Source organism: Dama dama, chromosome 15 (genome assembly GCF_033118175.1).
Source record: "Dama dama isolate Ldn47 chromosome 15, ASM3311817v1, whole genome shotgun sequence".
NCBI classification, from domain to species: Eukaryota; Metazoa; Chordata; class Mammalia; order Artiodactyla; family Cervidae; genus Dama; species Dama dama.
Genome location: NC_083695.1, coordinates 80,055,818 through 80,071,534, shown reverse-complemented (window position 1 = coordinate 80,071,534; position 15,717 = coordinate 80,055,818). Strand labels below are relative to the sequence as shown.

Sequence of the window (15,717 nt, the reverse complement as noted above, 5' to 3'; positions counted from 1 at the left end):
AGGTAGCTTGCACAGACGTTTGTATATTGGGTTCTTGCACATAAAGTGTCTCTGAGGTGATGGTGATTGTTATGGGTTGAACTGTGCCCTCTTAAATTCATGTGCTGAAATCCCAATCCTCAGTACCTCGGAATGTGACCTTATTTGGAAATCAGGTCGGGTTGTCGTAGATGTAGTTAGTGAAGATGAGGTCAGACTGGAGTAGGGCGTACTAATCCAAGTGACTAGTGTTCTTATAAAAAGGAGAAATTTGGACACAGAGATGTGCACATAGGGAGAGCACCATAGGGAGAGCTGGAGGTCTGCTGCTGCAGGCCAAGAAACTACCAGAAGTTAGCAATGAGGCCTGGAACAGATCTTCTCTAGAACCTCTAGAACTGTCATGGCCCATAACACCTCAATTTCAGGCTCCTAGCCTCTAGAACAGTGAGATAACAAATTTCTTTTGTTCTAAGCCACCCAGTTTATGGCACATTGTTTTGGCAGCCCTAGGAAATGAATACTGTGATGTGTCAAGGGGCATAATAAAGACTAAAGTCATAATAAAGAATGCCAAAGGGCTTTACTGGTAAAGAGTCTGCCTCCCAATACAGGAGACAGGTTTGATTCCTGGTCTGGGAAAATCCCACATGCCACGAAGCAACCAAGCCCGTTGCCAGAACTATGAATCTGTGCTCTAGAGCCCAGGACTGCAGCTACTGAAGCCCACGCACCCTAGAGCCCGTGCTCCTCAACAAGAGAAGCCACTGCAATGAGACGCCTGTAGACCGAAACTAGAGAAAAGCCCGTGCAGCAACGAAGACCCAGCATAGCCTAAACAAACTACAAAAGAAAAGAAAAAAAAAAAAAAAAGACTGCCAAGATGGTATATAAGGTTGTAGTCATGGGTTTCTTTCTTTTTTTTTTTTTATTTTTTTTATTTTTTATTATTATTTTTTTATTTTTTCAGTGGGTTTTGTCATACATTGACACGAACCAGCAATAGATTTACACGTATTCCCCATCCCGATTCCCCCTCCCACCTCCCTCTCCACCCGATTCCTCTGGGTCCTCCCAGTGCACCAGGCTCGAGCACTTGTCTCATGTATCCCACCTGGGCTGGTGACCTGTTTCACCATAGATAATATACATGCTGTTCTTTTGCAACATCCCACCCTCATCTTCTCCCACAGAGTTCAAAAGTCTGTTCTGTACTTCTGTGTCTCTTTTTCTGTTTTGCATATAGGGTTGTCGTTACCATCTTTCTAAATTCCATATATATGTGTTAGTATGCTGTAATGTTCTTTATCTTTCTGGCTTACTTCACTCTGTATAATGGGCTCCAGTTTCATCCATCTCATTAGAACTGATTCAAATGAATTCTTTTTAACGGCTGAGTAATATTCCATGGTGTATATGTACCACAGCTTCCTTATCCATTCATCTGCTGATGGGCATCTAGGTTGCTTCCATGTCCTGGCTGTTATAAACAGTGCTGCGATGAACATTGGGGTGCACGTGTCTCTTTCAGATCTGGTTTCCTCAGTGTGTATGCCCAGAAGTGGGATTGCTGGGTCATATGGCAGTTCTATTTCCAGTTTTTTAAGAAATCTCCACACTGTTCTCCATAGCGGCTGTACTAGTTTGCATTCCCACCAACAGTGTAAGAGGGTTCCCTTTTCTCCACACCCTCTCCAGCATTTATTGCTTGTAGACTTTTGGATAGCAGCCATCCTGACTGGCATGTAATGGTACCTCATTGTGGTTTTGATTTGCATTTCTCTGATAATGAGTGATGTTGAGCATCTTTTCATGTGTTTGTTAGCCATCTGTATGTCTTCTTTGGAGAAATGTCTGTTTAGTTCTTTGGCCCATTTTTTGACTGGGTCATTTATTTTTCTGGAATTGAGCTTCAAGAGTTGCTTGTATATTTTTGAGATTAATCCTTTGTCTGTTTCTTCATTTGCTATTATTTTCTCCCAATCTGAGGGCTGTCTTTTCACCTTACTTATAGTTTCCTTTGTTGTGCAAAAGCTTTTAAGTTTCATTAGGTCCCATTTGTTTAGTTTTGCTTTTATTTCCAATATTCTGGGAGGTGGGTCATAGAGGATCTTGCTGTGGTTTATGTTGGAGAGTGTTTTGCCTATGTTCTCCTCTAGGAGTTTTATAGTTTCTGGTCTTACATTTAGATCTTTAATCCATTTTGAGTTTATTTTTGTGTATGGTGTTAGAAAGTGTTCTAGTTTCATTCTTTTACAAGTGGTTGACCAGCTTTCCCAGCACCACTTGTTAAAGAGGTTGTCTTTTTTCCATTGTATATCCTTGCCTCCTTTGTCAAAGATAAGGTGTCCATAAGTTCGTGGATTTATCTCTGGGCTTTCTATTCTGTTCCATTGATCTATACTTCTGTCTTTGTGCCAGTACCATACTGTCTTGATGACTGTGGCTTTGTAGTAGAGTCTGAAGTCAGGCAGGTTGATTCCTCCAGTTCCATTCTTCTTTCTCAAGATTACTTTGGCTATTCAAGGTTTTTTGTATTTCCATACAAATTGTGAAATTCTTTGGTCTAGTTCTGTGAAAAATACCGTTGGTAGCTTGATAGGGATTGCATTGAATCTATAGACTGCTTTGGGTAGAATAGCCATTTTGACAATATTGATTCTTCCATCCATGAGCATGGTATGTTTCTCCATCTGTTTGTGTCCTCTTTGATTTCTTTCATCAGTGTTTTATAGTTTTCTATGTATAGGTCTTTTGTTTCTTTAGGTAGATATACTCCTAAGTATTTTATTCTTTTTGTTGCAATGGTGAATGGTATTGTTTCCTTAATTTCTCTTTCTGTTTTTTCATTGTTAGTGTATAGTAATGCAAGGGATTTTTGTGTGTTAATTTTATATCCTGCAACTTTACTATATTCATTGATTAGCTCTAGTAATTTTCTGGAAGAGTCTTTAGGGTTTTCTATGTAGAGGATCATGTCATCTGCAAACAGCGAGAGTTTCACTTCTTCTTTTCCTATCTGGATTCCTTTTACTTCTTTTTCTGCTCTGATTGCTGTGGCCAAAACTTCCAACACTATGTTGAATAGTAGTGGTGAGAGTGGGCACCCTTGTCTTGTTCCTGATTTCAGGGGAAATGCTTTCAATTTTTCACCATTGAGGGTGATACTTGCTGTGGGTTTGTCATATATAGCTTTTATTATGTTGAGGTATGTTCCTTCTATTCCTGCTTTCTGGAGAGTTTTAATCATGAATGGGTGTTGAATTTTGTCAAAGGCTTTCTCTGCATCTATTGAGATAATCATATGGTTTTTATCTTTCAATTTGTTAATGTGGTGTATTACATTGATTGATTTGTGGATATTAAAGAATCCTTGCATTCCTGGGATAAAGCCCACTTGGTCATGGAGTATGATTTTTTTTAATATGTTGTTGGATTCTGTTTGCTAGAATTTTGTTAAGGATTTTTGCATCTATGTTCATCAGTGATATTGGCCTGTAGTTTTCTTTTTTTGTGGCATCCTTGTCTGGTTTTGGAATTATCTTTCTTTTTTTTTGACTTTTTATTTTGTATTCCCAGGTGGCACTAGCGGTAAAGAACATGCCTGCCAATGCAGGAGATATAAGAGACATGGATTCAATCCCTGGGTCGGGAAGATCCCCTGAAGGAGGGCATGGCAGCCCACTCCAGTATTCTTACCTGAAGAATCCCATGGACAGAGGAGCCTGGCAGGCGACAGTCCATATGGTCGCACAGTGTCAGACACGACTTAAGCAACTTAGTACGCATGCATGCCTAGCTGATTATAAGGTTGTGGCTGTTGGTTTCTATTCAAGGCATATTTATTGTTTTAAAATATTTTTGTTTGTTTTTTTTTTTTATTCTGCATACAGGAGACACTCCATGTTATCTTACTACTTACCTGTCATAGCCAATGAGGAAGTATTCCCTGTTAGTGGTCTTGATGGACATCACTTCATCAGGGTGACATTTAAACATCTTCTGTACAGACTGCATTTTTTCATGGCTCCTGATGCCAACTTCTACACTGGAATTTCTATTAGATATAATGTATTAGATGAAAATACAAAATTAGGAAGAAAACTGACTAATATTTTTCAATTGTTAAGATCCCAACTGAATAAAACTTTAGATCTGTTTGATCAATGCTTTGAAAATTGTCCAATAGTTTAAGAAAATAAGTTTAGATCTAGTTTATCACTGATTAAAAATACTTTGTTCAGCCTAAAATTTAACTGAAAAATTCATATTTCAGTTAGAGTCTTGGTTCCACAAATTAACGTTTGCTAATTCTTTTTCTAATTTGCATGCAACATGTTAGTATTTGTTGTTATCAACATTTTCTTGATTGGATACACACCGGTCAATTTCAATAGAACCTCGATGATGATGGTCTTTGTAATACGAAAGACTAAAGTCCTTTTCCCCACTCTTTGACAGAATGAAAAACCGCTTTTTCCAAGAGGTCTGAAAAATGAAAACACTTTGCATCTCAGTTAAATCTCAGAGGAAGAGAAAGGATTTAAAAAATGCTCATGAGGCTGGTGGGAGGCCTGTTAAATCTTTTTAAGTACTTACCGCAGAGAAGAAAAGCTGAGGAGGTGGTGACTTAATAAAGTAATCTTGTTTGCAGACTTCATTTTCATAATAGAATGTAAATTGTTTGCCTAGTAAAAGAAAGTGAACAGGACTCAGTCTGTTTTCTATAAATTTCTGAGAAGAACTGATTCAGTTGAAAAACACTATTTACCTCTGGAAAGGTCTTCAAATTATTCAGTTATGGAAAAGAACATCTATTATAGGCCAAGAGAACAAAAAACTCAAGACCACGTGTGCGATTCTTATTCATCCACTGTTAGGACCTTCATTCAGATGACATTTAGAAGCTCTTTAATTCAGCTCACACCTGTCTGGCTCCCCATTTCTGGAGGAGGCTATTGGCTCTCTAGATGTGAACGAAGATTTGTCTCCATTTCTGTTGAAGCACCAGCCACAGCCAGATAATTCTGCCTTGCCCTTTGACTTACCAAACAAAAGCAAAATAACCTGCTATGGAAAATAAGGTGGCTAAGTTGTTAAATAAGAGATTTCCAAATTGTTAATTTCTTCTCTGTAAGGATTGAAATGTAGAGGCAGTTTTGATTTTTCCTATATTTTTTGAGAATGTCGGTAAGAAGTATGAACTACTTTCATTATTTAGAAAAAAATTAATGTTGCTAAAATAGAATTTATTTTGAAAAGAAGATTTTGACTTTGCTTTTACATCCAGGCTAAAATTCTAGTTCGTCCGTCAGTTTGATAAAAGATAACCTTTACTAAAGAATCTGTTTGTGCTTGTGCTCAGTCATGTTCAATTCTTTGGGACCCCATGGACTGTAGCCCACCAGGCTCCTCTGTCCATGAGATTTTCCAGACAAGAATACCGGAGTGGGTTTCCATTTCCTACTTCAGGGGGTCTTTCCAACCCAGGTATCAAGCCCACGCCAAATCTGACCAAATTTACACTTTGGACAAAGATGTAGTGATAGGATTTACTCTCCTGTTTAAAATAAACAAAGTATATAAAATAGTGGTTTTCAAGACACTGGTCATAGGCGATAAAAGTCAATGGACCTTTAAGAGAGAGGAAACAAACTAGGTGAGCCCCACAATTTCCTTGATGGAGTTTCCAGCCCACGGCACAGAAAAGGGGAACTGAGGTGGGACCAGGTGGACCCCTGAACTGGGGGAACAAAGATGAGAGTTCGGGGAGATCAAGGCAGCTAGAGCTCACAAAACAGAGGAAAGAGCTGCATGAGAGGGAATCCCAGAGACATTAATAAGGTCCCCTTCAAGTATTCAAGAATATTTATCAGTATATGTGTGTGGGAAAATTTCTCAAGGCCAGATAAAGAACTACTAGAAAAAATTAGAGGGAAAGTGCCCAGTGTTCTGGTGGGCCAGAGAAAGTACTTGTTCCCTCCAACCAAACTAGCAAAACTGATCACTTATGGAGTTCTGGGAAGAGTACTCAGGAAAGTCTTGCCTCAGTAGTGAGGACTGCTCCAGATCTAGCAAATCAGAGAAGCAAGTCTTAAAAGGATTGAATTGTTTGCAAGAAACTTAACTGCATCCCAGAAAAAAAAGCTCAAGGTTTATTTTTTGTTTGTTCAGTTGCTCAGTCATGTCTAATTCTTTGTGACCCCATGGACTTCAGCACGCCAAATGTCTCTGTCCTTCACCATCTCCTGGAGCTTGCTCAAACTCATGTCCATTGAGTCGGTGATGCCATTCAACCATCTCATCCTCTGTTGTCCCCTTCTCCTCCTGACTTCAATCTTTTCAGCAGCAGGGTCTTTCCTAATGAGTCGGCTCTTCACATCAGGTGGCCAAAGTATTGGAGCTTCAGCTTCAGCATCAGTCTTTGCAATGAATATTTAGGACTGATTTCCTTTAGGATTGACTGGTTTGATCTCCTTGCAGTCTCAGGGACTCTCAAGAGTCTTCTCCAGCACCACAGTTCAAAAGCATCAAGTCTTCAGCACTCAGCTTTTTTTATGCTCCAACTCTCACATCTATACATGTCTACTGGAAAAACCACAGCTTTGAGTAGAAGGACCTTTGTTGGCAAAGTCATGTCTCTGCTTTTTAATATGCTGTCTAGGTTTGCCATAGCTTTCCTTCCAAGGAGCAAGTGTCTTTTAATTTCATGGCTGCAGTCTCCATCTGCAGTGATTTCGAAGTCCAAGAAAGTAAAGTCTCTCAATGTTTCCATTGTTTCCCCATCTACTTGCCATGAAGTGATGAGACCAGATGCCATGATCTTGGTTTTATGAATTTTGAGTTTTAAGCCAGCTTTTTCACTCTCCTCTTGTACTTTCATCAAGAGGCTCTTTAGTTCCTCATTGCTTTCTGCCATAAGGGTAGTGTCATCTGCATATCTGAGGTAATTGATATTTCTCCCAGCAATCTTGATTCCAGCTTGTGCTTCATCCAGCCTGGTGTTTCACAAGATGTACTCTGCATAGAAGTTAAATAAACAGGGTGACAGTATACAGCCTTGACGTACTCCTTTCCCAATTTTGAACCAGTCCATTGTTCCATGTCCAGTTCTAACTGTTGCTTCTTGACCAGGACACAAGTTTCTTAGAAGGCAGATAAGGTGGTCTGGTATCCCCATCTCTTTCAGAATTTTCCACAGTTTGTTGTGATCCACACAGTCAAAGGCTTTAGTATAGTTAAGAAAGCAGAAGTAGATGTTTTTCTGAAACTCCCTTTTTTTCTATGATCCAACAGATGCTGGCAATTTGACCTCTGCTTCCTCTGCCTTTTCTAAAACCAGCTTGAACATCTGGAAGTTCACGGTTCACATACTGTTGAAGCCTTGCTTGGATAATTTTGAACATTACTTTGCTAGTATGTGAAATGGGTGCAATTGTGTTATAGTTTGAACATTCTATGGCATTGCCTTTCTTTGGGATTGGAATGAAAACTGACCTTTTCCAGTCCTGTGGCCACTGCTGAGTTTTCCAAATTTGCTGGCACATTGAGTGCAGCACTTTCACAGCATCATCTTTTAGGATTTGAAATGGCTCAGCTGGAATTCCATCACCTCTACTAGCTTTGTTTGTAGTGATGCTTCCTAAGGCCCACTTGATTTCGCATTCCAGGACGTCTGGCTCTAGCTAAGTGATCGCATCATCACAGTTATCTGGGTCATTAAGATCTTTTTTTTTTTTTATAGGAATACAAAAATATTCAGTACCCAATAAGGTAAAATTTGCAAGATCTGGCAACCAATCAAAAGTTACCAGCTGTGCAAAGAGGCAGGAAAGCATTATCCATAATGTGGATAATCATCAATCCATCAAACCAGGCCTAGAACTGACACAGATGTGAGAATTAACAGACGAGTTCATTAAAACCAGCATTATTAATTGCATTTTGCACATTCAAGAAATTAGATATACAGAAGATATAGAAAAGATCCAAAGTGAGCTAGAGATGAAAACTACAATGTCTCAGAAAAACAGAAATACCAGATGGGATTAACAGGACTACCAAAACAAATGCATAGTGAAAAGAAAAGAAAAAAAAAAAAACAAAAACAAAACCCCAAACATTAAAAAAAGCACCAGTGCATTGTGGGACAGTTTCAAATGACCTGACTCAATGGACATAATTTAAGCAAACATCAGGAGAGTGTGGAGGACAGAGAAGCCTGGTGTGCTGCAGTCCATGAGGCTGAAAAGAATCAGACTCAACTTAACAACTGCATAACAACAGCAATTTAAAGTAACTGGAGTCCCTGAAGTGGGGGAGAGAGACAGAAAAAATATTTGAAGAAATAATGCTGAGAATTTTACAAATTTAAAGAAAACTGTCTCAGAAATCTAAGCAGCTCAGGAATTCCAAACACAAAATATTTGAAGAAAACTCATAAGGAACATCATATCAAATTGCTCAAAATCAGTGATAAAGAAAAATCTTAAAAACTTTCAGAGGAGGAGAAAAGACATTAATGCATAGAGAAGAAAAAATACAGATGACATTAGATTTCTCATCAGAAACAATGCAAGCAAACAACAATAATAACAAAAACCAGTGGAACAAGATGCTTAAACTATTGAAAGAAAAAATAGGTCATTTTAGAATTTTATATACAGCAAACATATCTTTCAGAAATGAAGGCAGTTTTAAGTCATATTCAGACATACAGAAGTTGAAAGAATTAGGAGATCTGCTTTATAAGATATGCTAAAGGAAATCTTTCAGGTGAAAAAATGATACCAGATGGAAATCTGAATTTATACAAGTGAATGATGAACGCTGAAGTGGTAACGGCAAGGATAAATATGTGGAATATTTTTCTTACTATTTAAAACATAAAAATTCAATTGACTGTCTAGACAAAAAACTTCATATATGTAACAACATAGGTGAATCAGAAAAGAATTAAGTTGAGTGAAAGAAACCAAAGAATTCATTCAGTAAGATTCCATTTGTGTGAAGCTCTAGTAAGTACGAATGAACTTAGAATGAGAGAAAGCAGAAGTGTGTGGAGTAGGATTGGTCCCTGGAGGGAAGGATTATAAACAGGCACAAAAAGATTATTGTGAGTGATGCAGGTGCTTACTCTCTTGCTGTGGTGATCATTTCCAAGGCACATACATGCAAATCATTTTAAATATGTGCAGTTGATTGTATGTCAATTACACCACAATCAAGCTATTTTTCTCAAAATATGAGCAATCTCAAAAGCATATTTCATGATACCTTTTCTGAGCTTGAAATTCTTCAAGGGTTGCCAGGGTTCTACAAGGTCAATTCCTGGCACCAATCTATTCTCTCCTGTCCTGTTTTATAGCCATATTCTCCTTGAACACAACCTGCCTCTAACATACTCATTGCTTTTGGTCACACCATCTCTTTCTGCTGAGATGTGCTTTCTTTCCCAATCTCTTCTGAAACTCAGTTGGATCGTTTCGGGTCCAGTTCAAATGCCTTCTCCATAAAACCTCTCTGGATTGCCACAGCTATGTGTGTGGCTTTTTTTTTTTTTCTTTTTCTTCAAACTTTACAGCATTTTGCTCTTACCTGTCGTAACCTGATCCTGATTGTTTGTGCTTATCTTAACTTCCTAGTATAGCTACTCAGATGTGTTTATCTTAACTTCCGAATGAAATTACAAGCTCATTGAGAGCAAAGACTCTTACTAATTAGGATGTACATCCTTCTGCAATAGGAAGTATCATAACTTACTAATAATAGGTGCTTTGAATAATTATTCATTAATATTTATTTTTGAATTGAATTGGATAGTTTGATTTCGAAGTTACTTCATCCTAAATGTGACGCTTCTGTTGAGTCATTTACATGGTGAGACATATGAGCATGAAGCAAGAACATCTGAATGATGTCCCTTAATCTAGCCCCATAATAAACTTTGGTAACAATTTAGGTGTTTCTGTCCAAGTGAGAGTTTCCTATAAAATTAAGGAAATATTTTCCAGTCTTCTCGGGGCTATAGTGTGCTGTTAGTATCAATACCATCTCCATGAAACATTTGATCCATAAAAGTTGGAAAATGCCAGAGTTCTAGATAAGTGAGCTCTTACAAAATAATTAACCGAATCTAACAGTCTCTGCTACATTCTCCGCATCAACAATCATTACCCTGGAATGCTACCCATTATCCTTACTAAAACCATATTCTGTATCCTGGCTATTTTTATGGGAATTGATCATCACTTCCAATAAAAAGGTTTTTCCTTCTGAGAGTACGCCCCTTGGGTACCTGAACTCTTCTGAGGTTTGCGCTCCATTATGGCTGTCTGTTCTCACCTGCCAAAAAAAAAGGACTAAGTGTTAGTCCCCAAATGACAGTATGCTTCACTGATAGCCACTCAACCAAGAGCCAGAATGGCACTCTCGACTGTTGATGAGACGGGTTATCAGCCCCGCTTTCCGTCCTGCCCTTGAGGCTGATAGCAGTCATGGTAACGAGGACCATCCCAGCAGCCTGTGCTCACCAAGTACCAGTTCTGTGGAAGTGTTGCTGGGTGACTGAAGGAGCATCTTCCCTGGACTTTCTCCATTTCTGCCTCTTAAGTGGCTCTGACAAGAGAGCCCCTGGAGACAGAAACACCAAACGAGGGAGACAAGAACAGGGCAGAGGGCAGGATGCTATGGACCAAATGCAGCGGATAAAGCATTCCTGGCCACAAGGAAGCCCACAATAAGCTCTTCTCTGTGCCAGGAACTCATTTTCTCTAGAGAGAAACCTGAGAGCAAGTACCAGGGCACACCCCTGTCCTTAAACTGCCTCTGCCACCCGAGAGGCCTGTTCCCAAGGCTGCCCAACCCTCGGAGCTCAGGCTGATATGCTCAGACTGACTCTAGAGGTCAAGTCCTTTCCTGCACAGATCTGCTGGCAATCCTGTGACTGATATGAGGCCCTGCGCGTAGAGGGGTCCCACAGGATGAAAGCCCAAGGGGCAGGTGTGATCTTTAAATCAGGAATCAAATTTTTACCTTGAGTTCATAGGACTCACATAGGAGGAAGCACTGAACAGGGCAGTGCCAGGGTCATCCCAGTAAATGGGAGGAGCCAAAGGGTCCTTTCCTCTCCGGTTGGCATGAGCTCATTCCTCCTTTCCTGAGTGCTCCCTTTCTCCAGCATAAACTCTCATTCCTCCCAGGGTATAAATGGTATAAGTGACTCACAGGAATTCTTGAAAGATACATGTTCATATCGCACACACAATTATTCATTAGATAACTCAGGTGAAGGACGGAAGTATTGGAAAAGCATTTTGTCCCTCCCATCTCTCTATGCTGCTTTCTGCGTGCATATGTTCTCAGTCATGTCTGACTCTTTTGCGACCCCATGGACTGTAACCAATCAGGCTCCTCTGTCTATGGAATTTTCCAGGCAAGAATATTGGAGTGGGGTGCCATTTCCTCCTCCAGGGGATCTTCCTGACCCAGGGATCAGACCCACGTCTCTTGTGTATCCTCCATTGGCAGACTCATTCTTTACCAGCTGAACAACCGGGGAATCCTATATACTACATAGTATATACTATACTCTCTATATACACATACACACATAGTATACTATATGTATGTATATTACATGTGTGTACATATGTACATGTTAACCTCTCTATACCCCTGTTTCTTCATCTATAAAACAGAAGTGATAATCTCACTACCCTCATAGGATTTATCAGTATTACTTGAGATAATCTGGCAAAGAGTATTCAGTAATTTATAGGTGCTTTATAAGTGCTGCTTGTTAGGTCATGTCCAGGTCAGAGAGTCTATGATTGCTTCTTAATGACTGGCATGCACTAAGTGTTTAATACATTCTAAGCACTTCTAAGCAAAACCTGTAAAAATAGATTTTATATGTTTATATATATCAGTGGATTTCATATATATGTATACATATCTGGATTTCATATATCGCATATTATATATATGCAATTTAATTTATGTTATATCAAATTCAAATTATTTTAATGAAATCCAGTATATGTATACATATATATGAAATCTATGATTACATGCACATGAAAACACGAAATCTATTATATAAACTCTGCTTATATAAGCAAAACTTTAATATTAATATTATCTATCACATATATGAAACTCTGCTTATATAATATAAGCAAGACTTTAATATTATCTATCACATATATGAAATCTAATGAGATTCAACATAACATAACAATAAGATACAATACTATAAAGTTTTCATTATTCTTACAGTGATACGATATCCATTTTACAGACTAGGAAACTGTTACTGGAGAGATTAAGTAGTTTGCTTTTGATCACATAACTAAGAAACAGCAGAGTCAGAATCCTAACTTGAGAGCTGGTGTCTGAACTACTTTGCCCTTCCTTTTATCTGAGAAAAAAAGAATTAAATCTGTTCATAGTTCAGCTTTTATTTCTTGTCATTACCCCCAAACAAAAAATCTTTTCAGATTTAGCTCTTTGATCTTATTCAGGAGACTCAACCCAGTCTGGTTGCCTAACCTGTTCATTATAATTAAATCTGATGAGTGTGATCCCAAGAGGTCTTATTTCCCTCTGATGGTACAGCCCAAGAAGGTTATGAAGAAAGAGTCACGACAGCCCAGATTGGCACAGCCTTGAGAACCCGGACTCATCACTTATCACGTCAAGCAGTACTTACTGGAAGCCAGGTGGTCGCTAGTGTGTTTCTCAGCAGAGTGCACTGTTCCTGTGTCTCTTGAACTCACCCCTGCTCACTCTGAGCTCTGAGGATTAAGTACAAGCTTGTTTGAAATGTGAGCCAATGGGAAATTCCCAAACTTCTACCTTCGGGCAGATTTTACTCTTGCCCCAAGCTGAAGGAAGCTGGTGACCTGAGGGAAGTCCTGGGCTTTCATTCTTCTTGTGGTTTGGCACAGAACTGCCCTTGGCATTCCAGGTGTCTAACAACAAAACGAAAGCAAACATATAAAAAGTTTCTGCCAGACTTTGGACCACGATCACAATGGCTGTTATTGAAAACAGTGCCAGCCCAGTCTTGACCTCCTGTGGTGACTGCCGGTGAAACAATTCCTTTGCTATCCACCCATCCAAACCCTCCCAGGGTCCTCCTGGGGAAGTTAGGAAGGGTTCTCTTATGCCAGATGAAGAAACAAAAGCCTGGCTTCTCCAGCACACTTGCACATGCCAAGGGTCTTCCTGAAGATTTGCTTATATATCCATAATGGAGTGGTCATCAACAGCGTGGCACTGGGCAAGCTGTCTTGAACATCCTGCACAGCCACCAACAACTCTGAAAAACAATGGAGATGCAGAAACAGAGAACAGACTTGTGGACACCATGGGGGAAGGAGAGAGTGGGACAAATTGAGAGAGTAAATGGAAACATATACGTTACCATATGTAAAATAGACAGCAAAAGGATTTGCTGTGTGAAGCAGGGAGCTCAACCCAGTGCTCAGTGACAATCTAGAAGGGTAGGATGGGGTGGGAGATGGGAGTGGGGTTCAGGAGGGAGGAGACCTATACATACCTGTGGCTGATTCATGTTGGTGTGTGGCAGAGGCCAAGACAATATTGTATAGCAACTGTTCCCCGATAATTGTATTTTGTTCTATACTTCTCCATATTGTACAATTGTAATCTTCGATAATTATTAGTTACTCCAAAAAAAAAAAAAAAAAAGCAGGCTACCGTGACTGGTCAGTCTCAGTTATATCTGGTCACCAAAGGGCCCTAGATATATTTTCATTTCTATTAAATTGTTTTTAGGGGAAAGAGGAAGTGGCAAATGATTAACTTCTGATATCACCTTCAGAAGTAGAAGTACATAATTTTAATTTTTGTCTTCACTAGTGTAGCTGGATTTGAACCAGCTCTACCAGATAGTCACTGAATGATTTTGGCCAGTTATTCAAGTTCTCTGAGTCTGCTTCCTCATTTGAAAAATGGGGTGGATAATAATAACCTCACAGGAGCTTTTAAAAATGAAGATTTCACCATAAAAACCCTATAGCACAGTACTTGATCCATTCAACAATGGATTATTGTTGACATTCAATGCATTCAATTCAATGCATTCAACAATGGTTATTTCTCTGCTTTCCCTTTTGGTACCTTATGGAGGGTGCAGGTAATATACTTCATTTAGCAAACAGATGAATTTCAGAAATGCAGAAGTGAGTATTTTATAGTTTACTTCCTGCATAGGACAGCTTTTGCTTGAGTGAGAAGAAATAATTTCTTGGAATGTATTTCTCTAGATGTTTCCTTAGGCCAGGTTTTAACTACTCAAAAAATAGTTTTTAGTATTTTTACATTTGATCTTTAACCAGACATCATTAGTTTTTGCTCTAAGTAGCTCTTGAAAATCTGCTGCTGCTCTCTACTTACTCAGAACTATAAAGCTACAGACAGTATCTCATAATCCAGGGACTTAACCAAAAAGCAAAGGAGAAAAGATTACTTTAAGACTGCATTCCTTTGGAAAGGCTATAAACCAGTTAAACAGAAAAAGGAACTCCCCATCCATTCATCCATCTTCCATCCATTCATCTGTGTATCCATTCAAATATCTACCCAACCCAGTTCACCTTGTTCTAGGTTTTTTTGGCCATATTTTCCTAACAGTATTATAAAGCTCTTTGAAGAAAAGGCTTAATATATCTTACAGGTGCCTATGAGAGTTATTTGTACTGTAGATGCCATCTAGAAAATTTAAAAAATGGCAAGTAGACACCAAATACTAAGCTTGTAAAAACTGACCATACCTATGAAAAGCAAGTATAGTTTTCTGTATTATCGTCAGTGACCTGTAAACAAGAGATCAGTGAAATACCTGTTGCAAAAGGCCAATCACTTGTTCATTTGAAATATCAAGTAAATTATTTCCTGATTTTGCCAGTTGTGCTTTTCTATCATGAAAGAGGTGCTTGGCTCCGCTGCCTTTTAAGCAAAACACAACTGAACAGTTTATATTATATGACCTAACACTTGGGAACTTTTCTTTTACATATAATATTTTATTTAATCCCAACAATTTTGTAGGATAAGTGCTGTGATGCCTTACTTTTGAAAAGAGGAAATTGAAATTTAGAGAGAAAAAACAACTTGCTCAAAGTCATAGAGCTAACATGGAGACCACAAGAGATCAGACTGTCTTGACTATTAAGCTTATATGTACCCTTGGTACCCTCTACTGTGTTAAATCCTACGCTGGGATCAGTCAGCCCGGGCTCTTGGCCTGTTCTGCCACCAACTGTGTGACCCTACAGAGGTTGATACTTCCTGGGCCTCCTAACCCCATTGCTGTCCCTTTGTTAAGGAACTCCAAGTACCCATTCAGTTCTGATTATGTGATGCCCTTGAGGCAAAGCCAATGACTCATCAACATGCAGGCTGTCTCATTGCATGTTGCACGCTTGTTCTCCAAGTGGATAGTATATATGCCTTTGTTGATGTCACCAGTGAGGGAGTGACATCAATCACATCACTTCAGGATATTCTTGCTGTACCTCTTCTTTAGAACAATGACTCCAAGGGAAGCAAGGGGAAAGCTGTACACAGAAAAAAAAAAAACCAACTAGGGTGCCTTTTAGATTGTGTTAAAATGATAATAGATGAAAATCTACTTTCTATGGCCTATTTGGTGGCAATCTGAATCATCTTAAATTTGTAAAGAGTACAGGATAGATAATATAAAATGTT

General features: G+C 39.0%; 1 protein-coding gene across 3 annotated transcripts in view; it reads right to left on the bottom strand.

The window, feature by feature from the left end:
- PLEKHS1 (pleckstrin homology domain containing S1) overlaps positions 1-13,267 on the bottom strand; it is a 32,322-nt gene extending 19,055 nt beyond the window's left edge. Inside the window, exons 1-5 of one of the 3 annotated variants that reach the window (XM_061162715.1) lie at positions 12,692-13,267; positions 10,277-10,323; positions 4,579-4,667; positions 4,361-4,467; positions 3,902-4,036 (exon numbers count right to left, since the gene is read on the bottom strand). In XM_061162715.1, coding sequence (XP_061018698.1) covers positions 3,902-4,036; positions 4,361-4,467; positions 4,579-4,667; positions 10,277-10,304 — 359 coding nt within the window. In that variant the 5' untranslated portion in view covers positions 10,305-10,323; positions 12,692-13,267. The remainder of the gene's footprint in view (positions 1-3,901; positions 4,037-4,360; positions 4,468-4,578; positions 4,668-10,276; positions 10,324-12,691) is intronic. The other 2 variants (XM_061162716.1, XM_061162718.1) reach the window with 2 other exon arrangements.
- Between the last annotated feature and the right edge of the window lie 2,450 nt (positions 13,268-15,717).